Here is a 22676-nt window from a genome sequence, read left to right as displayed (position 1 = left end):
GGCTATCACACTGGTCGCCTCTGATGATGAAGTCTTTTCCTCAACCCCTTGCCCCTCATCTACGAGTTTGTGACCTACTCCTAGGCTTCACTCGGCAGTCAAGGTTCCAGCCACCCCTGCCTCGGCTGCCTCAGGTTCTCGATCCAGCCTCCTTAGAGCTCCACACTTGGCCTCCAGGTATCTTTGTCACTCTTCTGCCTTTGTGCAGCTCTCTTCACGCTAGACGCCGGACTACTTGTCCAGCCGTTTTCCTGCTCATATAAGACAACCCCTTTTTGGTCTGAATTTGGTCTGTCAAACTGGTCTATCAACTTCGAAATATATTGTTTGAATTTTTTTAAGCTTGAATTTTTTTTTATCTGAATTTATCAACCTTGAATAATAAGTGAAAACATGCTCTTGAAAATTCACGAGTTCAATTCAAGAGCAATTATATTCAGATGCATAATTGAGAAGCAAACTATTCAGAGGTGGAAATCTGAAGACTTAAAGCAATAAAATTCAGATGTATAATTTCTGAATTATGCGGGGCTCGATGCACTCTTTCAGCTATAACTCAAACAAACTTGGCCCAATTCAAACAAAACTTGGTACACCTATGTAATACATTACTCTGAAGTAGTGTGCCAAATATGATCACATTTCACAGAAAGGGGGAGCTACAATTAGAGAGAAAGTGGTTGCATAGTTTATTAATTGATTACACTGCCACCTAGAGATGCAGTACCAGCAAGATGAGAAAGATATATTCTAAAGACCATGACACCATCAACCCTAACATTATGACCACCTCCATATTTCTAAATTCAGTGTCAATGTTTTCAGCGCCAGTGTCCAAATGAGCACTTTGTAGATCTAAAATTACAGAGAGGGATCCACCTCTTGCTCTGCATACTTTCATTGCTCCTTTTCACATGTTCTTCAATGGTCAGGACACCCACACAGCAGGTATGCTGAAAATGTATGCCTTTATATCTATAATGTGGACTAACAGAGTAGGTGTGTGTGTGTAACACTGTGGGCAGTGAGTTGACACGGCTGTTAAATTCTCCAGCAGCACTGCTCTGTCTGATCCACTCATAAGAGCACAATACACACTGACATATCACCACAATATCAGTATTACTACAGTGCTGAGAATGTATGAGCTGCTGTCTCTGATTTTATATCTATAATGTGGACCAATAAAATATGTGTATCTAAAAGTGTGGACAGTGAGTGGAAACAGGTGTTAAATTCTCCAGCAGCACTGCTCTGTCTGATCCACTCATAAGAGCGCTACCCACACTGACATATCACCACAATGTCAGTGTCACTGCAGTGCTGAGAATGATCCATCACCTAAATCATCTCTGCTTTGTGGGGGTCCTGAACATTGGGTCAGAATCCAGGGTGAAATTCTAGAGTGAGTTCTGTGCTCTGTGCTGTCTCTGTAACACAAGCTCAACTCTCACCTGTCCGCAGCCCAGAAATTCACCCACTCATTTACTACCACTCCCTCTTAAAATCCAGCTCCGCTGAATCACCAAGGATCACATTTAAAAGCACTACAAAATCTATCCTAAAGTGTGGCTCCTGTATCAGGAAATGTCAGATGCTAACCTCTTGCTCTGCAAATATTTGCTCACTTTCACCCTGGTCTTCAATGGTCAGGACTCCCATACTGCAGGTATGAACTGAGAATAGTCCACAACCAAACACATCCAGCACAGTGTCCTGTGTCCACCGATGACGGACTCAATACAAGCAACTCCACATCATATCTGCTGTTTGGGAGTCCTGAACATTATAGGGTGAGAAACCAGGCTGAAACTCCAGAGGGACTTTTGTGCTCTATGCTGACTCTTTCATCCGCTACTCCTCCATCTCACGCTACATCTCCACAGAAACGACAAAACATCAAGGACCACTTTACAAACACTACACAAACTTCCTCAAAGATCCCCTCATATGCTGGCACATATGCTCATATGCTGGCACATTGTTCATCTACCAGCAAATACTAGCTTGGACCTCGGGAATTGCCGTTTGCAGCTATATTTACAATTATATTTTGACTAGTCAGAATGACAATTTAAGATATCTGCACTTACAGTCGGACTAATAAGAATATCTATAATTATATTTTGACTAGTCATAATTCCGGGCGGCACGGTGGCGCAGCAGGTAGTGTTGCAGTCACACAGCTCCAGGGACCTGGAGGTTGTGGGTTTGATTCCCGCTCCGGGTGACTGTCTGTGAGGAGTTGGTGTGTTCTCCCCGTGTCTGCGTGGGTTTCCTCCGGGTACTCCGGTTTCCTCCCACAGTCCAAAAACACACGTTGCAGGTGGATTGGCGACTCAAAAGTGTCTGTAGGTGTGAGTGTGTGAGTGAATGTGTGTGTGTCTGTGTTGCCCTGTGAAGGACTGGCGTCCCCTCCAGGGTGTATTCCCGCCTTGCGCCCGATGATTCCAGGTAGGCTCTGGACCCCCCGCGACCCTAAAATTGGATAAGCGGTTACAGATAATGGATGGATGGATGGATAGTCATAATTCCTTTTAAGATGTTTTCAAACGAATTACAGTTATCCAGAAATTATTCATCTTTTATATTTCTGATATCTTAAATGATAATTCTGGTTAGTCAGAATGTGAATGTAGATATCTTAAATTATGTGGAGCTTGCTTCATCTATACAGATAATGTCCAAGAACATAAGCCCAACGTGCACGATTTGGAAGTAATGTTCATATGTTGCCATCTGCTGGTGACAGGATGCAATTACTGCACCATTTAAGGTGGAACAAAAAAGTCAAAACAAGAAACCCACTTCAGCGTTACATGTTTTGCTGTATTTCCCCCAGTCCCTGACATGTAAATAAACTTAAGAACATTGTCACTGATGCATCACAAGCATCATAGTTGTTTTTTTCCCCACTCAACAGTAGGAATTTTATTTACAGCCAGATGTCCTGGCCAGGGACGGCACGGTGGTGCAGCAGGTAATGTCGTGAGGACTTGGTGTGTTGTCCACGTGGGTGCTCCGGTTTCCTCCCACAGTCCAAAAACACACGTTGGTAGGTGGATTGGCGACTCAAAAGTGTCCGTGTGTGTGTACGCTCTGGACCCACCGCGACCCTGAACTGAACGGTTACAGATAATGAATGAATGTCTTGGCCAGATTGATGTATTTGAGGCATTGTATAAGGGGCTTCCATCTGAATTGAAAATACTATTAAAGGTTACATATGAAGAATTCCACCTAGGCGTAAAAGCTCTTTGTACATTTCACCATCATAAATGTCACCAAATCCATTCTCTGGCATTGCTCTTGAAAATCTGCAATTGAATTTGTCTCTGAATTCTTTATTCTCAAGCTGTGATTGAATCTGTAAATCTGAAAGTCTTAACTCTGACTTTTCAACTCTTGGGTACTGTTTTATTTTTTTAACAGTTTGGGGACACATTCTTTGCTTTCTTTTTCTTGTTTATGACTCCCTTCATATAACTGGCAGAATATACAAAGAAGGTGAAGCTCTGTTCTTTGACTGAAGTGTTTGAACACCCAATTTAACATTTGCTTAGTAGTTGGTAACATTTGCTACAAAAAAAAAAATAATAATCAGTTTCAGTAGGTCTAGCAGTGTCACAAATGCTAGATTGTGTTTTAGCACAAATGTAATCCATATAACTTCAGCCTTTGTTATTGAGAGAAACCTACATGTTGGAATGTTTAGAACCTCATCAAATGTCGAACGTAGGTCATCATATGGGCATGCTTGACCTCCTATTCCTTCTACTATATCCAAACACTCATCTACTTTATTGATTTCTTCAGTTTCATCTACCTCACTGAGTACCTCACTACCATCACTTGTGTCATCTGCATCACTGGGCTGTCTATTGTTTTGTTCACCTACTTAAGCCTTGTTATAATTTCCTTCAATGACATCGCTACAAACCTTGTCATTTCCATCATCTAATTCACTTGTTCCACCTACTCCACAGGCTGGATCTATAACAGCTTTTGTACTGGGTTGAACTGGATGAGAGCGACATCTACCCACAGAGAGAGAGCAAAGCCAATTGTAGAGATGACACCTCCCCCCCACCACCACATAATCCTTGGGTCCTGATGAATCAAAAAATGTCAATACAACTACTAATTCATAAAGTTCAGGTTCTTATGATTCTCCCCCCTCCCTCCTACTCACACACAGTCACCTCTTCCCTCTCTGCCTCTCTCTTTCCCTCTCTCTCTCTCTCTCTCTCGCTCTCAGATTCAAATAGCTTTATTAGCATGATGGTTATTAGAAAAATATTGCCAAAGCATTACAACAAAAACAATAACAGAAAATACAAAGGGGAAAAAAATAAAAGTTACCAAAAAATAAATTTAAAAAAATAGTTACCAAATAAATAGTAAATAAAAATAATTAAAATACATGTTTTGGCAACATTTACAAAGAGATCAAATATATACATACAGGGCCATTATCACTTTGTGGTGGATGGCTGCACAGAAGATTCAGGAGTTCACTGTACTCACTGTGCTCTATGGGAGTAGATAAACTGACTGAGCATCCCAATCTCTTATCAGCAGACACACACTCACACCTATGGGCAATATAGAGTGATCAATCAACCTAATGTGCATGTCTTTGGACTGTGGGAGGAAACTGGAGTACCCAGAGGAAACCCACGCAGGTACAGGAGAACATGAAAATAGAACTACCCGAGCCGGGAATCGAACTAAGATCGTCTTGCTGTGAGGTGACAGTGCTAACAACTACACCACCATATATCTTCATGGGAACACGTCTTAAAGTTTAAAATGTAAAATGGACTTGTGTGTATTGTAGACAGCAAATATTGGCAAAAGCAAATTTCTTTGAGTGGATTCCAACGAGCCATGCAAACCATCAAGTGACTCAGGAGGGGTAAACAGCTTTCCACCAATACTGTATATGGTGGGGGTGGGGAGTTGTGGATCTCAACTGGTGACGTCATTAGGCGGTGGAAGCAATACTTTGAGGATCTTCTCAATCTGACCAGCACGTCTTCCATAGAAGAAACAGAGCTTGGGGACCCCGGGGAGGGCTCATCTATCACCCGGGCAGAGGTAGTTTGAAAATTTTGACTAGTTTGAATGATTTTACTGCATCCCTCTGGATATTCTGTGGGAGTGCTCTGTGAGTGTGAGCTCTTTGCTACGAGCCATCCAATCCCTGCATAAACAGAGCAGGAGTCTGGTTCGTATGGCTGGCAGTAAGTCCGACTGGTTTCCAGTCGGAGTTGGATTCTGTAAGGGCTGCCCATTACCACAGATTCTGTTCATAACCTTTATGCGGGCTCTGTACAAGTCCGTTGTGGTAAAGAGAGAGCTGAGAAGAAAAGCAAATCTCTAGATTTACCGTTCAATCTCACCTTCCAACCATCACCTATGGTCACAAGCTTTGGGTAGTGACCGAAAGAGTGAGATTGCGGGTTGAAGCGGTTGAAATTATTTTTCACCACAGGGTGTCTGGACTCTCCCTTAGAGACAGGGTTAGGAGTTCGGCCATCCATTAGAGTGGGGCTGCTGCTCCTCCACATCGAGCGAAGCCAGTTGAGGTGGTTCTTCCTGGTGAGGGGCATGTTCAATGGGGAGGAGACCCCGGGGAAGACCCAGAACACTCTGGAGAGACTACATGTCTCGACTGGCCTGGGAACGCTTTGATATCCCCCTGAAAGAGCTGGAAGTGGCTAGGGAGAGGGAGTCCTGGGTTTCTTTACTCTGACTGCTTCCCCCGTGATCCAGATAAACAATGGATGGATGGATGGATATTAAGATCAGTATTGCTTTGATCTTCTGTTTTAATGAAGTTTTTAATATAGCTTTTTGCATCTAGAAAATCACAATATATTTATATATTTTTATAGTAGTAGACACACCCAGAAGCTTAAAGCACTGAAAAGTAAGTATGAGAATAGTTTAACGCATTTGCACTTAGAAAATCATGTATGGGAGCATTCAAACTTTTGCATAAGACCTGAATTAATTATAAGTTAAACTGAAAGATTAATTTTAATGTGTTTGTTTTGTTTTGGAAACAACAAGTGGCTGGAGCATCAGAACCTGGAAGAGTCGGAAAGTTAGGACAGTATGTGACTGAAAAAATACAGGACAACAAAAATGCAAAAGAAAGAAAGAAACAAAAAAAGTACATTGTAACAATTACATGGTTATATTGTTTAAGCGTGATTTATTAAATAAAATTAACAGCATATTTTTTTTTTTATTAAAATTATAGTTCATAGAATTGAATAGCCTATTCACAGTTATTTTTTAACTAGCTTTTTTAAAACTGTCTTTAAAATGCAAGCACTATTATTAGTTTATTAATATTAGTTTAAAGTGTACATGAAACAGTAGATGTAGTTTATGTAATTTATAAGACAAATCCCATTATTAAAAAACCCTTAGTTTTATCATTGTCAGTGAAACAACTAAAAATATAATAATATTTAATAATAACTGTCTAATAACTTGTCTAATAACTGGCAATTTATTAGACAAGTGTTGCACCATGTTGTATCGTTTAATGTGACATCATGAGGTTGGTCGTCTTGGGGAAACTACATTAGTTTACATAAGCTTGCGTAGTAAACTCAGAGAAAAATAAAAGAGAAAGCAGAAGTTGACACAAAGGGGTCACTTTGTATTGCCCCTGGATGCAGCAACTAATTCTAGTAAAAACACTAAAAAAAACAGTCCACTTTCATACCTTGTCCCTTAAACGTAGAGGTTCTTCATCATTGGCTAGTTGCACTGAAGTGAGAGAATCTTAGCCCCGATACTAGGGTTTGTAGCGAGCACTTTGTACAGGACTATGTCGAGGAGAGGGTTTTTTCTTTAGGTGTTCTTGTGGTTCGCCGGACCAACAACCTGAAACCCAAGGTAGCTCCCTCTGTGTTTGACTTTTCCATACAATGTAGGGTGTACAGACCATTAGACCCAGGGCACTAGGACAGAAACAGCTGTACGCCTCAAGGAAAGACACCAGATCATTTAATCAGGACTATATTAAAAACCCTGTGTAAACAATTATCCTTTTCATTGTGGGTATGGCGTCCAAGATAGGAGTGACTGTCAACATGATTTTTAGTGATCTATCTAGTTATGTCTTTCCCCTCAAATACAGTTCTAAAACAATCTAAAATAGTCATAGATACACAAAAATAATCATATAGGTACATCCCTTTCTTATTGTGGCAAGACAGACATATCTCTCTAATCAACGTTTCCAACATGCACTCTCAATTTCACTTAACTAGCTTCCTTTGAACTAATTGTCACATTACCATTCATTACTGTAATCATTTTGTCTTCAATAAACAAGCTGTAAAATTAAGCTGACACCAATATGCACTGTGCTTGATTAATATGACATATGGAAATAATAAAAGGAAATTGAATAACATTAATATGGAACTGGCAATGTAAGCCTGATAGAACAGTGTTTCTCAACCCTGATCCTGGAGACACCCTGCCTTGCACATTTTAGTGGTTTCCCTGTTATAGCACCACCTACTACTCTGAAAGGATATGTCAATGAGCTGATTTGTTGAATCAGGTGTGTTGGGATCATGTAAACCATTTAAATGTGCAGGGCAAAGTGTCTCTAGAATCAGGGTTGAGAAACACTGTTAGAGTGACACAGTAAAAAAAAACTGAAGTGTGAATATTTTCAGAATAATAACCCTGTTTATCCAAAATTCATTTAAATTTTATAAAAATATCATCATCATCATCGTTTTCTTTTCCGCTTCTCCATTTCAGGGTCGCTGTGGCAACAGGGCGAGCAAAGAAGCCCAGACGTCTCTGTCCCTTGCAACATCCACCAATTCCATCCCAAGGCGTTCCCAGGACAGCCGGGAGATATAATCCCTCCAGCGTGTCCTGGGTCTACCCCGGGGCCTCCTTCCAGTTGGACGTGCCTGGTATACCTCCAGTGGGAGGCGTCCAGGAGGTATCCTGATCAAATGCCCAAACCACCTCAACTGACTCTCAATGCGAAGGAGCAGCGACTCTACTCCGAGCTCCTCCCTAGTCACTGAGCTCCTCACCCGATCACGGAGAGTACGCCCAGCGACCCGTCGGAGAAAGCTCATTTTGGCCGCTTGTATCCGCGATCTTGTTCTTTCGGTCATTACCCAGAGCTCATGACCATAGGTGAGAGTGGGGACATAGACAGACCAGTAAATTGAGAGCTTTGCTTTATGGCTCAGCTCTCTCTTCACCACAACGGTGCGGTACAGTGACTGCATTACTGCAGACACTGCACCTATCCTACGGTCAATCTTACCATGTCAGGGTCACGGGGCAGACTGACTGAGGTGGACGCACTTGCTAAAACACAGTGAGAGGGGGCAGGGTAACAAATGAGACACAGATGAGGAGGCGGAACAAAGGCGGGGCTAGGGTAACAACAAACAGAGCCATATGCTGATAGAGCACATGGCCGGAAAACAGACATGAAAAGACGAGGGCGTGACAAACCATCCCTCTTCCCATCACTCGTGAACAAGAACCCGAGATACTTGAACTCCTTCACTTGGGGCAGGTTCTCACCCCTTACCTGAATGGAGCATGCCATCTGTTTCTGGGAGATAACCATGGCCTCAGACTTGGAGGTGCTGATCCGCATACCAACCGCTTCACACTCGGCTGCAAACTGCTCAAGTGAACGCTGGAGGCCTCCGAGCGAAGAAGCCAGAAGAACAACATCGTCCGCAAAAAAGCAGAGATGCCACCTCCTGAGCTCCTCGATGGAAGCCCTCCTGCCCCAGGCTATGCCGCGCCACCCTGTCCATGAATATCAGGAACAGGAGTGGAGATAAGGCACAGCCCTGACAGAGTCCAATGCCTACACTGAACAAGCTTGACTTACTACCAAGGATGCGAACACAACTCAAACTCTGAGAGTACAAGGACCGGACCCTGGCACCCCATACTCCTGGAGCACCTCCCACAGAATCTCTCGGGGAACACGGTCATATGTCTTCTCCAAATCCACAAAGCATGTGTAGAGTGGAGTAGCAAATTCCCACGCCCCCTCAATCATCTGTGCAAAAGTAAAGAGTTGGTCCATAGTTCCACGGCCAGGACGAAATCCGCATTGTTCCTTCAAAATCCTAGGGTCGACTATCGGACGGTTTCTTCTTTCCAGACTTTCCCCGGGAGGTTGAAAAGTGTAATGCCACGATAATTGGCACATTTTCTCCGGTCCCCTTTTTTGAAAATAGGAACCACCACCCCGGTTTGCCAATCCAAAGGCACCGTTCCCGAGGTCCATGCAATGTTGTATAGGCGTGTCATCCAAGACAGCCCCACAGTATCGAGTGCCTTCAGTAACTCTGGGCGAATCTCATCCACTCCTGGAGCTTTGCCACTGCGAAGCTTTTTCACCACCTCAGTGACTTCAGCCCAGGAAATGGAATCTGACCCCCCAGACACTTCTGGCCCTACCTCCTGCACAGGAGGCATGTCTCTCGGGTTAAGGAGTTCCTCAAAGTGCTCCTTCCAACGCCCAACAATACGCTCAGTCGAGTTCAGAGTTTCACCATCCTTGCTGAGCACAGCTTGGATAGTGTCCCCCCTTCCCCTCTTGAGCTGTCGGAGTGTTTTCCAGAACCTCTTTGAGGCCGCCCGGAAGTCATTCTCCATGGCCTCTCCAAACTTCAGCTTCAGCAACTGCCACAGCTGCAGCCTTTTTCACCTGCTGGTAACCATCCTCAGAATCGGAAGTTCCCCGAGCTAGCCAATCTCGAAAAGCCTCCTTCTTCCGCTTGACAGCTTCCCTCAGCCCCGGTGTCCACCAACGGGTTCTTGGGTTGCCACCATAACAGGCACCGACAAGCTTTTGACCACAGCTACATGCAGCCGCTTCCACGATGGTGTCCATTCAGACTCCATTCCCCCTACCTCATCCGGAACATGTGAGAAGTTCTCTCGGAGGTGAGAGTTGAAATCCATCCGGACAGAGTCATCTGCCAGCTTTTCCCAGCACACCCTCACTATACATTTGAGTTTACCAGGTCTGTCCGGCAGCTTTCCCGCCATCGGATCCAACTCACCACCAGATGGTGATCGGTTGACAGCTCAGCCCCTCTCTTTACCCGAGTGTCCAAAACATACGGCCTCAGGTCAGAAGACACAACCACAAAGTCGATCATTGACCTTTGGCCCAGAGTGCTCTGGTACCAAGTACATTTATGAGCAATCTTATGTTCGAACATGGTGTTCGTTATGGACAAACCATGGCTAGCACAGAAGTCCAACAACATCACACCACTCGGGTTTAGATCAGGCAGTCCGTTCCTCCCAATCACTCCTCTCCAGGTTTCCCAGTCATAGCCAACGTGAGCATTGAAGTCCCCCAGTAAAACAATATAGTCAGTGCATGGAATCCTCTCTAGAACTCCAGTTACTGCCTCCAAGAAGGCCGAATACTCTGAGCTGCTGTTCGGTGCATACACACACACAACAGTCAAAGTTTTCCTCTCTGCAAGCCGGAGCCGCATTGAGGCGACCCTCTCGTTTACTGGGACAAACTCCAGCTGTACAGGCACCAGCCGGGGACTTGTGAGTATCCCCACCCCCGCCTGGCGCCTCTCACCCTGTGCAACTCCTGAGTAGGAGAGAGACCAACCCCGAGGAGTTTGGTTCCAGAGCCTACACTGTGTGTAGAGGTGAGCCCAACTATATCTAGCTGGTATCTCTCAACCTCACGCACCAGTTCTGGCTCTTTCCCCCCCAGTGAGGTTATGTTCCACGTACCAAGAACCAGTTTCTGCTGACAAGTTCCACGACGCCAGGGGCCCCTTCTCCCCTGCTCTGTGCCCGATGGGCATTGCACCGCACCCCTACTCTTGATCTTGCGGGTGGTGAGCCTACATGATCCTCCCACGTTGCCATTTCGGGCTGAGCCCGGCCGGGTTACGTGGGCTGCCCGGCCACCAGGCGCTTGCCGTCGGACACTACCCCCAGGCCTGGGGAGGGTACACTGAATTTTAATAGGTGTAGTCATAGGAATGCTTTTGAATCATGTTTGTCTGGATCTTCATTCCAGACCTGTTCGCCATGGGAGACCCTACTGGGAGCTAACAGCTCCCGACGACATAGCCCTGGAGGTCATGAGACCACACAAGCCCTTCCGCCACAACAAGGCCCTGATCCAGGAAGGGTTATAAAAATATACTACAAGTAAATATAAGGAGGCGCTGATGGAAGCTGGGGGGCCGAGTCACCAATCTTATCCACAAAAGACTGCAGGTTTCATTCCAGCCCGAACCCTTCCTGCTGATTTCAGTACTGTGCTGTAAATATGAATTATACTAGGGGGAGCCCTAGGAGCAAAAAATAAAATAAAATAATAAAAATAATAATAAAATAAAATAAATATATATATATATATATATATATATATATACGTACCTAGTGTTCCTTTGAACAGTTGGTTAGCTATAGATGGTGTGTTGCTGCTTGGTTGCAATGAATCCTGCAGCCACTCCAGCCCTTTGTGAAGACTGGTGACACCCGCTGTATGCTTTTCTGCTTCTTTGATTGTCCTCTTGGCACCATGACCCAGAAATGGAATAAGCAGAAAAGATGACAATAAATGACAGACAGATAATATTTCTTTGTATTACTGACAAGGTAGCTCAACTTGCAGTCCATTTTTATAAAATTAAACATTATATTATGCCACTATACACTAGCTTTCCAGTCTTATACTTAATAAACTAGCTACAAAAACGCATGTTTAAACTACAGATTTCACTAACATTTATATCGTTTTTTTGTAGCCCTGGCTAACACCACCACTGCATCTGCCTATTATAACTTTAATTTTAAATGTCGCGAGTCGCTAAAGAAAAGGACATCGCTCAGACTGACCAATGAATTGAAAGCCGTTTTTAAGCCCATTTACCCACCAAATCAAAATAAGGAACCCTATATTCGTTTTGGAGACGAAAAAAAAAGGGACCGAATTGACGTTGTCACTGAAGCAACAGCATTATAGCACCTGTGACAGTGAGATTTGTAGTTGTAGAAAATAGTCACACATGTGTATCAGTAAATTTGAAGTCACAGAGAAAATCTCTTCAGGAGTTGCCTACCTGTAGACTGTAGCGGTATATAAGATGCATAACACTTGTATGAAACTTGCACATTCGCAAACCAACATGTGCAGTGGGAGTTACACCTGTAGAAACTCTCCTCATATATATATATATATATATAGTTTTTTGGGGTCATATTTCCCTTGCACAAACACAAGTCAGTGACTGCACCTGCTCGAATCTTTGGCTACGAGTCTCAAATGCTGTCTTCTTCACTCACACGTGACTTCTGCGCGCTCTCACATTTGCACCAAATATATCAGATGGGGGGGTCGTTCAAGATGGCAACCAGTGTAGGTGTGCTTTAACTCCTCTCTAAGGGATTTGTCATCAAACTCTCTTACTATATGTCGAATAATTTATATCTACCTGTTCTGATGTAGGGTATCTAGCTTTTTTAGTATTTTGTCCTCCAGTGATTGTGCAACGAATTTCCTAGTCCATTTTATCCTGTTTACTAGCTAGCCTGCTAATCTCCGGCAAGATGACTAAGGATATGAACAAATCAGAACCACAAAAGGAAAATGATAACATGAAAGAAGATTTTAATTGATCAATACTGGGAAAATGCAAACAAAACTACAAACCAGATTCCAAAAATGTTGGGACACTAAACAAATTGATGTGGAGGTGCTAACATCTAATATTATATTCAGAATAGAACACAAATCACAGATCAAAAGTTTAAACTGAGAGAATAAATCATTTTAAGGGAAAAATATGTTGTTTCAAAATTTCATGGCATGAACAAATCCCAAAGAAGTTGGGACAAGGCCATTTTTTACCACTGTGTGGCATCCCCCCTTCTTCTTACAACACTCAACAGATGTCTGGGGATAGAGGAGACCAGTTTCTCAAGTTTAGAAATAAGAATGCTCTCCCATTCATGTCTAATAAAGGCCTCTAACTGTTCAATCGTCTCGGGCCTTCTTTGTCGCACCTTCCTCTTTATGATGCGCTAAATGTTCTCTATAGGTGAAAGATCTGGACTGCAGGCTGACCATTTCAGTACCCGGATCCTTCTCCTACGTAGCCATGTTGTGATTGCTGCAGAATATGGTCTGGCATTATCTTGACGGATGGCACGGTGGATTGTGTTCACTGACAATGCTTTCTGGAAGTAAAGTGACATTCCTGTTTGAGGTGCAGTGACGTTTAAGGGCCCGGAGATTAAAAGCATCCAAATGGAGTTTTATGGCCTTGACCCTTACGCACAGCAATTGTTCCAGATTCTCTGAATCTTCTGATGATGTTATGCATGGTTGATAAAGATAACTTAAATGTCTTTGCTATTTTATGCTGGGTAACACCATTCTGGTATTGCTGCACTATATTTCTGCGCAACAATAGTGGAATTGGTGATCCTCTTATTATCTTGGCTCCAGAGAGACACTGACACTCTGAGAAGCTCTTTTTATACACAATCATGTTGTCAATTGACCTAGTTAGTGTTAATTGGTCTTCCAGCTGTTCGTTATATGCTCAATTTCCTTTTTCCAGCCACTTATTGCTAATTGTCCCAACTTTTTTGGGATTTGTTGACACTGTGAAATTTTGAATCAACATATTTTTCCTTTAAAATGTTACATTTACTCAGATTAAACTTTTGATCTGTCATCTATTTTCTATTACGAATAAAATATTGACATTTGCCATCTCCACATCATTGCATTCAGTTTTTATTCACAATTTGTTTAGTGTCCCAACTTTTTTGGAATCCGGATTGTAATAGATTTTGTCTATATTGGGAGTTATTAAAATATGAAATTACACGTATAGCAATTTATAAGGGAAAAGAACTAGCTGCTAAGCAAAACCCTTCTTTTTTTCCACACATGGTACAGAAATTGAAGCACTTCAAATGGAACTTAACCTTATATATGAAGAAAGCCAAAAGTGCCTTTATTAGATCAAGGGAAAAATGGTTGGAAGCTTGTGAAAAAAACAGTAAATACTTTTTTTGGCCTAGAAAAAAATAACACTCTTATAAAAAAAACTCATTAAAAATGAAATCTAGTCTGATGATTCTAAAATTTCAAATTTTGTTGTTGATTTTTTTAGTAATTTGTACAACAGTTGTACTCAGCATAATAATGCAGAGTTACTCAGGGTCATTAAAGATCCTATATTAGCAGATGAAGATTATAAATTGGAATGTTCTAAACTATTAACAATCGATGGAAATTAAAGATAGCATTAACACATTAAAGAACAATAAATCACCTGGGAATGATGGGTTAACCTGAATTTTACAAACCCTTTAAAGACAAAATCTCCAATTTTTTTTTAGCTGTATATGTAGAATCCTTTGAGGCAGGCGAACTGCCTCCCAGTATGAAACAAGGAATTATTACACTGATTCTTAAACCAAAAAAAGATCTCATGTTGCTAGAAAATTGGCGTCCTATCACCTTGTTAAACATTGATTATAAAATTATTGCTTCTGTTTTAGCTATGAGATTCAAATCAAGTTTTAATAACATTATCAGTGAATCACAGAATGGATTCTTAAAAGGATGCCACATATCAAACAATATCCAATTAATCTTGGATCTTATAGACTATCGAGATTTTTTAGTCAATGACCCATATAGTCTGTTCTTCATAAAGCTTTTGACACCTTAAACCACAACTTTATTTTGCAATTTTGCAACATTGCAATTTTTCAGTTTAGGAAAGACATTTATTAAAATGGTGAAGACCCTCTATAATGATATTAATAGTTCAGTTAAGTTATGTAATGGAATGACAGATTTTGTATTAAAAGAGGTATTCGTCAAGGTTGTCCGATAGCCCCACTAATTTTTATTCTTTCTACCAAAGTTCTTGCATTATTAATTGAACAAAGCTCCTTTAAGGGAATTAGTATTTATGACAGAGAGATTAAAATTTCTCAGCTAGCTGATGATACAACTTTGTTTTTAGATAATAAATTTGAAATTGGAAGGGCTCTTAAAGTTGTCCATACTTTCTCCAAATTTCCAGGCTTAGATCTAAATTTAAACAAACATGAGCTTTTTTCTTTAAAGGATAATTACATAAATTTAATTGCTGATATCCCTGTTAAGAAAACTATTTCATATTTAGGAGTTGTTAATTCTCTGAATAAGAAAACTTGAAATAGTCAAATCTACTCTGATATTATAAAAAAAAAAAGATACAAAAATTTTTTATATTTGGTTAACTAGGGATCTGTCTATACATGGCAGAGTGCTTCTTAGTAAAGCAGACGGCCTTCCCAGAGCTACTTATTTGTTCTCCTCATTATTCATTCATTATCTGTAACCGCGGTTGCGGTGGGTCCAGAGCCTACCTGGAATCATTGGGCACAAGGCAGGAATACACCCTGGAGGGGGCGCCAGTCCTTCACAGGGCAACATAGACACACACATACATTCACACCTACGGACACTTTTGAGTCACCAATCCACCTGCAATGTGTGTTTTTGGACTGTGGGAGGAAACTGGAGCACCCGGAGGAAACCCACGCCGACACGGGGAGAACACACCAACTCCTCACAGACAGTCACCAGGAGCGGGAATCGAACCCACAACCTCCAGGCCCCTGGAGCTGTGTGACTGCGACACTACCTGCTGCGCCACCGTGCAATGCTTTCATATAGTATGTTTATGAAAATATTTATTTAAAGCTGACGTCTCTGGATTTCTTCATTTTGTAATGTTTTCTTTTTTTTCCTCTGGTTTCTTTATTTTTACATGCTTACAATCTATGATAACTATACTTAAACACAGTTATATACATTTCACGAACAGTTTGTTATTAACATACTTGTTTATGGGATATGTTGTCACTGGTTATTTGTATTTCTTATGTTGTTATAGCAATAAAAAACAAACAAACATATCAGATGGAGTTTGGTGCAGAACTAATCTGTACCTGTAGAACTGGGAGGCGGGCACTGTTCGGAGATTGACTCTTCTGACCAATCAGAGAAGTTCGTTTGTGCACATCACTTGGCGCTAAATAGAGAGGGGAAAAATCATTCGGCATTGTTGCTGACACTTACGACGGAGTTTTAGGGCCACGTCTTTGGAAATAATAATAATAATCCGAGAATAAAGTCAGAATTCTGAGAAAAATCTCGGAATAATTCGCTGCACTATAATAAGGCAGACACACAGTAACTGAGGAATGCAGTGTGTTGTCATACTATGGTATAGATTTGAGGAATAAACACTCAGGACACTCATTGCACATCAGGACCATATTGTGATTAGTATTTAAACCCTGGATAGGTGCAAGAACCTGTTTATTCAGAAGAGGGCATGTAGTTTCACAGGATACAGTTAATGATCACGAATATGATAGATCCAGAACTCCGGCGTGCCCGCGAGGCTCCATCACTGGGCTTGTGCTTTTCTCCACCCGTTTTCAGACCGTGACATCAGCAGTCATTGAGCTCCCACAACGCCCCCTCCCTGTGGCTCTCTTAAATGCACATGATCATTTTAGCAGACTTTTAAAGAAATAATACTGAAATTTGACACACCATACACACACGTCATAAATAAAGCCCTCATTTTAAGATATTGTCCACATTTTTAAAATAATCAAATCTAAAATACTAAAATACTAAAATACTGTGGTATACAGTATTATCGTTATACAGCCCAACCCTACTCAGCTAAACGCTGTCTACTATGGGTAATACACTGACTAGGCATCAGTACTTCATACATACCCACTTCAAAACTACATATATATCCCTTTAATAACATGATGTTGAATAAACATAATATCCATGTCCATATCTACAGGCCTTTCCATGAGCAGTTTATTAAATTTGTAAATTTATCACATTAATTAAAACCAACTGGTTTGGAATTTATATCTCCTTGTCCTTTTTGCGCTACACAGGAGCCAAAAAGGACACAAAAACACAGTGCTAATGTGACTGGCTGTCGAACCGAGGATCGCTGGAAGAAGTTATACAAATAAATTTGATTTGATTAGGATTTCACTGTAAGTCTGAATTAAAATACATATGCCTTTGTATGTTTAAAGTGTACTCAAATATGCATTGTTTAGTACACGTAATACAAATAAAGTTAGATTTTAGTACTATGTTTGTGCAATTAAAATACAGGGTGGGCCATTTATATGAACAGACCTTAATAAAATGGGAATGGTTGGTGATATTAAAACAAAGCACACCATTGTTTTTCTCGTGAAATTCCCAATAAGTTTGATGTATCACATGACCCTCTTCCCATTGAAAAAACAAAAGTTGGATCCAAAATGGCTGACTTCAAAATGGCCACCACCCATCTTGAAAAGTTTTCCCCCTCCCATATACTAATGTGCCACAACCAGGAAGTTAATATCACCAACCATTTCCATTTTATTAAAGTGTATCTATTTAAATGACCCATCCTGTTTGCTAAGTACAAAAATAGTTAAATTGTAGCACTTTTTAAGTATATTAATCATTAGTGTGCCTGTAGGTACACTGAAGTACACTGACTTACATACATACATACATACATTTTCTTTTCCGCTCTCATTTCTTGTCCCTTGCAACATCCACCAATTCCTCCTGGGGGACCCCAAGGCGTTCCCAGGACAGCCGGGAGATATAATCCCTCCAGCGTGTCCTGGGTCCACCTACGCAATATTGACAAAATTCAGCATATTTTATCCTTAAAAGAGAAACTAGTGCATGCTTTTATAACTTCACGTCTAGACTACTGCAATGCGCTCCTAGCAGGGAGCTCGTGGAAAGCATTACACAAGCTTCAGTTAGTTCAAAATGCAGCAGCCAGGGTGCTCACTAGAGCTAGAAAATTCAAACATATCACCCCAGTTCTCTCGTCCCTACACTGGCTACCTGTAAAATTTCGCATTGACTATAAAATACTCCTCTTAACTTATACATCTCTAAATGGTTTAGGCCCACAGTATCTTACTGAACTTCTCATACCTTATCACCCGTCACGTACACTTCGTTCACAGGATGCCCATCTACTCTTTGATCCTCGCTTTAAGAAAAACACTACAGGAGGAAGAGCCTTTTCTCACAAAGCTCCTCAACTCTGGAATAGACTTCCGGTTACTGTTCGGGGCTCAGACACACTCTCAATCTTTAAATCTAGATTAAAAACCTACCTTTTCAAACAAGCTTTTTGTTAATCATTCAGTTTCAGGTTACTCCTTCTCTATTAGTGTTTTCGATTATCACTGTTCTGTATTAACCCTGTCATACTACCATAGCTACAGCTTTTTTAGTTAGCTTTCTAGTAATCGCCAACACACTGTCTGTCACTGGGTTCTCTTGCCTGACCCGTGGAAGCTTTTTTCGCAGGACAATTTTGCCCATTCTTTACCATGACCCTACTAACCTCTGTATATTTATTTGTTCCTTTTGTCTGGTTTTCTTTCTCCTGTGTCTCTCATGCTTTCTGACGTCCTGCTGCTCTCCAGGTGTTGCCCCGATCCAGCCCCTGTGTATCCTGTACAAGATCCTGGCCTTGTCTCATCTACACTATCATGCTTGGCCATGTCTCAAATTAACTCTGCACCTACTTTTAACTCACAGAATCCCTCAGACTCATACATCACTAATATACTACATTTACATTACTATAACCCCTTCATCTGTCATCATTTCACTTTTACTTCTGTTCTGTTCTCTGTTGTGTCTCCTGTGTCGACCCGAGGAGGATGAGTTCCCCGTATGAGTCTTGGTTCCTTCCAAGGTTTCTTCTTCGTGTGCTGAGGGAGTTTTTCCTTGCCACTGTTGCCCCTGGCTTGCTCATAGGAGGCTTGGACCCAGATCTCTGTAAAGCTGCTTTGTGACGACCTTTTGTTGTGAAAAGCGCTATATAAATAAAATTTGATTTAGATTTTTTTTTTATTTGAGAGAACACACCAAACTCCTCGCAGACAGTCACCCAGAGCAGGTTTTGAACCCACAACCCCAGGACCCCGGAGCTGTGTGTCAGTGACACTACCTGTTGCACTACATACCTTTTGCCAAAAAACCTTTTGGGTTTGTTGTTTTTGTTTTTCAGTTTTCAATCAGAAAGCAATTTTTATTTTCCAAATTCAAGTAAAAAAAATAATGATCAAAAGGTACACAGATCTCAAAAATATATTGTGCAGGCTGGTGTCAGGAAGAATGTAACATCAGTATACCTGTCTTTGAATTGCTCTTTATTATATGCTCTGGAGAAAACAACAAACTACTCACTGTCTTCACAGTCACAGGGCTCAAACCCCCAACTCCAGGACCCTGAGGCTGTGTGACAGTGACATCTGTTGCCTGTTGGTGCCACCCCACCGAATTTGCAGCCAAGTACCAAATAGGTAATTTGTAGTCTCCTATACATTATATATTACTTTATATTGTATATGTTTATATTTTAATCCAACAAAATTTATAAAATTTCCTTACCATTTGCTAGCTCTCTGGTCTGTTTGCATGCTGGACACGAAGTGTCCCAGTCCAAAATGGTTCACAAGTTCTCTCACTGCATTGCTGGCTCAGACATTGCCAAAACAGAGTCTGTGGTGTTTGGATTGTGAAGAGACCTCAGAGCATTGAAAATAATGTTACTTTTTTCTACTTCATAGGTGGGAAACTCTTAATCTTCACTTATTTCTTCTGTTATTGAACAGCTTGAGTAACAAATGAGTTTCTGTTGTATTTCCAGTGAAGTTAATCTTGAAACTAGTGCTGTCAATGTTAACACGTGATTAACCTTGAAACGTTAACATATTTATTAATGCAAATTCATTATTTCATGAAATTTGGCCACAACATCCACTCATAATTCATTCAATTTACAGAGCATAGTGAGATAAGAGCTGTTTCTTTAGGGGATTTGAACACAGTGAGGGCATTTAATTAATCAAGTAGACCACAACTTCTGAGAGACTGGATTGATGCTGTTGGTATTAAGTGTTGGTGCAATTCACCCTAAATGAATTGACAAGAGCACAAATCGCCCACATAAGAAGCCCTAAAGCCCCAGAAAATAGAGCAAGAAACCGGCAAAGCAACATGAACATGCATTGATTCTCTCCCGACATTCAGCTGATATAGTTTGACAGTTTGTTCTGACATGTTAATAAACCCTGAATGTGAAATTGAAAGCAGTCATGGAATAATCCAATGAATCAACTACAGATGTACTGTGTGTCTCTGTTGCACAGTTTCCACAACACCAGCAGTTTCTCCCCACTCTAATCTCTTAATCTTTAAAAAAAAAAAGATTAGGGTAATTCCATCATATTAAGGCTTACGTGGGTTCCTTCTAAAGACTGTCCACTCATTTACATTCTATTAGACAACTTTTGGTCCACCTTGTAGATATACTGACCGAACACACTCATCCAGAGGTGGCCAAGTCATAAGCTAAAGGTGGCTTTTTGCCTGTATAAGTGTAGCTTTTCCATTCATAATAAAATACTGTGGCAATGCCGGACATTGTGAGGCGATGGGGCTTAAGGTGGAGTTCCCAGATTGCAGTACTCTCTTCCCTTGTTTATATTGTTTGGGGTTATTGTGGCAGCACAGAGTATGCAAGGGGCTGGGGGTCATAAATTACTTTACTAAAGTAGGAACTACATAATCCAGACCGCTCCCTGTTGTTTCTCTATATTTACAGTGTAAGCAGCAGAGAGCTGTGAGGAACTACATAATCCAGCCCGCTCCCTGTTGTTTCCCTATATTTACAGTGTAAGCAGCAGAGAGCTGTGAGGAACTACATAATCCAGCCCGCTCGCTGTTTTTTCCCTATATTTACAGTGTAAGCAGCAGAGAGCTGTGAGGAACTACATAATCCAGCCCGCTCCCTGTTGTTTCCCTATATTTACAGTGTAAGCAGCAGAGAGCTGTGAGGAACTACATAATCCAGCCCACTCCCTGTTGTTTCGCTATACTTACAGTGTAAGCAGCAGAGAGCTGTGATGAACTACATAATCCAGCCCGCTCCCTGTTGTTTCCATGTATTAATAGTGAAAGAAGGAGAGAACAAGACTTACTTTGTGGTTTCTTTATAATAATTGAATAAAAACAATTGTATAAAATTTTGAATGTCTTATTATTGTGTTATGAATATAAAGCCAATGCTCATCATATTATTCAGAACCATACAATGAAGTACAAGACAATTAGAAGCATAATAAGTTCTTGGAATGTGAGTGAAGAATAAAAGCATAAAACAAAGTGCCGGGAATATTAAGACATGGGCTGTATTATAAAGTGTTACCAGATTTTTTTTTTACAAATATTAATATAATTTTAAATTATGGCAATGAAATGTCCTTGAAAACTGGAGCGTACTCTCCAGTTTAGTTATATTCTTAAAAATCTGATGTTCTTCAGTCTTTGAGATATAACTGATATAACTCTTAGTCACTATCATTTTATACTATTAATATTATATATGCACAGCAAGTAGTGTCGCAGTCACAAACCTCCAGGGACCTGGAGATGTGGGTTCAAGTCCTCCTCGGGGTGACTGTGAAGAGTTTGCGTGTTCTCCGTGTGTCCGTGTGGGTTTCTTCCAGGGGCTCTGGTTTCCTCCCACAATCCAAAAACACATTAGTAGGTGGATTGGCAACTCAAAAGTGTTCATAGGAGTGAGTGTGTGTCGCCTGTGAAGGAATGGTGCCCCCTCCAGCAGCAGTCCACTCCTGAAACTCACACATTTTTAAATAGCCTTTTCTTGACAATCCTCTCAAGGCTGTGGTTATCCCTGTTGCTTGTGTGGCTTCTACCACACTTTTTCCTTCCACTAAACATTCCATATGCTTGTACACACCAGACGCTTCAAATACATCACATTTTTTTTTGTAATGTAACTATGAGTTTCACTTTTTTAAATTAATTACTGAAATATATTAGCTTTTTTTTTATGATAATCTAATTTATTGAGATGCACCTGTATATGGACAATCTATATTAAATTCATATTCATTGTTCATACATGTATAACATATATGGAAAATCTATATTAAATTAATTTAGATCAGGGGTGGGCAATCTTATGTGCAATGGGCCTGTGTGGCTGCTGGTTTTTGTTCCAACCAACCAGAAGGTCACATGATCAGTTGTTTTACTGAGACGAAAGGAGTGAAATCAGGTGTGTTCTGGCCTGAATGGACTAAAATCCAGCACCCACCCCTGATTTAAATTGTTCATATAGGTTATTCATGTATGTATGACATAATACATGAATTTAATATGGATTATATATGTATGTGGCGGCACTACCGCAACAGGTAGTGTCACAGTCACACATCTCCAGGGACCTGGAGGTTGTGGGTTCAAAGTCTTGCTCTGGTTGACTTTCTGTGAGGAGTTTGGTGTGTTATCCTTGTGTCTGTGTGGGTGTCCTCCGGGTGCTCCAGTCCCACGGCCCAAAAACACACGCTGGTATGTGTGGATTGGCGATTCAAAAAAACTGTTAGTAGGTATGAGTGAATGTGTGAGTGTGTGTTGCCCTGTAAAGAACTGGCGCCCCCTCCAGGGTGTGACCTCGCCTTGCACCCAGTGATTCCGG

The 22676-nt window shown here is 41.2% G+C and overlaps 1 protein-coding gene across 1 annotated transcript in view; it reads right to left on the bottom strand.

Annotated features, from left to right (window-relative positions):
* The window catches only part of LOC136674116 (anoctamin-1-like), a 307702-nt gene extending 298015 nt beyond the window's left edge, over positions 1–9687 (bottom strand). Inside the window, exons 1-3 of the mRNA XM_066649985.1 lie at positions 9561–9687; positions 8327–8370; positions 5406–5723 (exon numbers count right to left, since the gene is read on the bottom strand). Of these exons, the coding sequence (XP_066506082.1) occupies positions 5406–5723; positions 8327–8370; positions 9561–9687 (489 nt within the window). The remainder of the gene's footprint in view (positions 1–5405; positions 5724–8326; positions 8371–9560) is intronic.
* Positions 9688–22676: the final 12989 nt, after the last annotated feature.

This window comes from Hoplias malabaricus, chromosome 17, assembly GCF_029633855.1.
Source record: "Hoplias malabaricus isolate fHopMal1 chromosome 17, fHopMal1.hap1, whole genome shotgun sequence".
Classification (NCBI taxonomy): Eukaryota; Metazoa; Chordata; class Actinopteri; order Characiformes; family Erythrinidae; genus Hoplias; species Hoplias malabaricus.
Note: the sequence above shows the minus strand (reverse complement) of the source record. Positions and strands in the feature narration are given on the sequence as shown.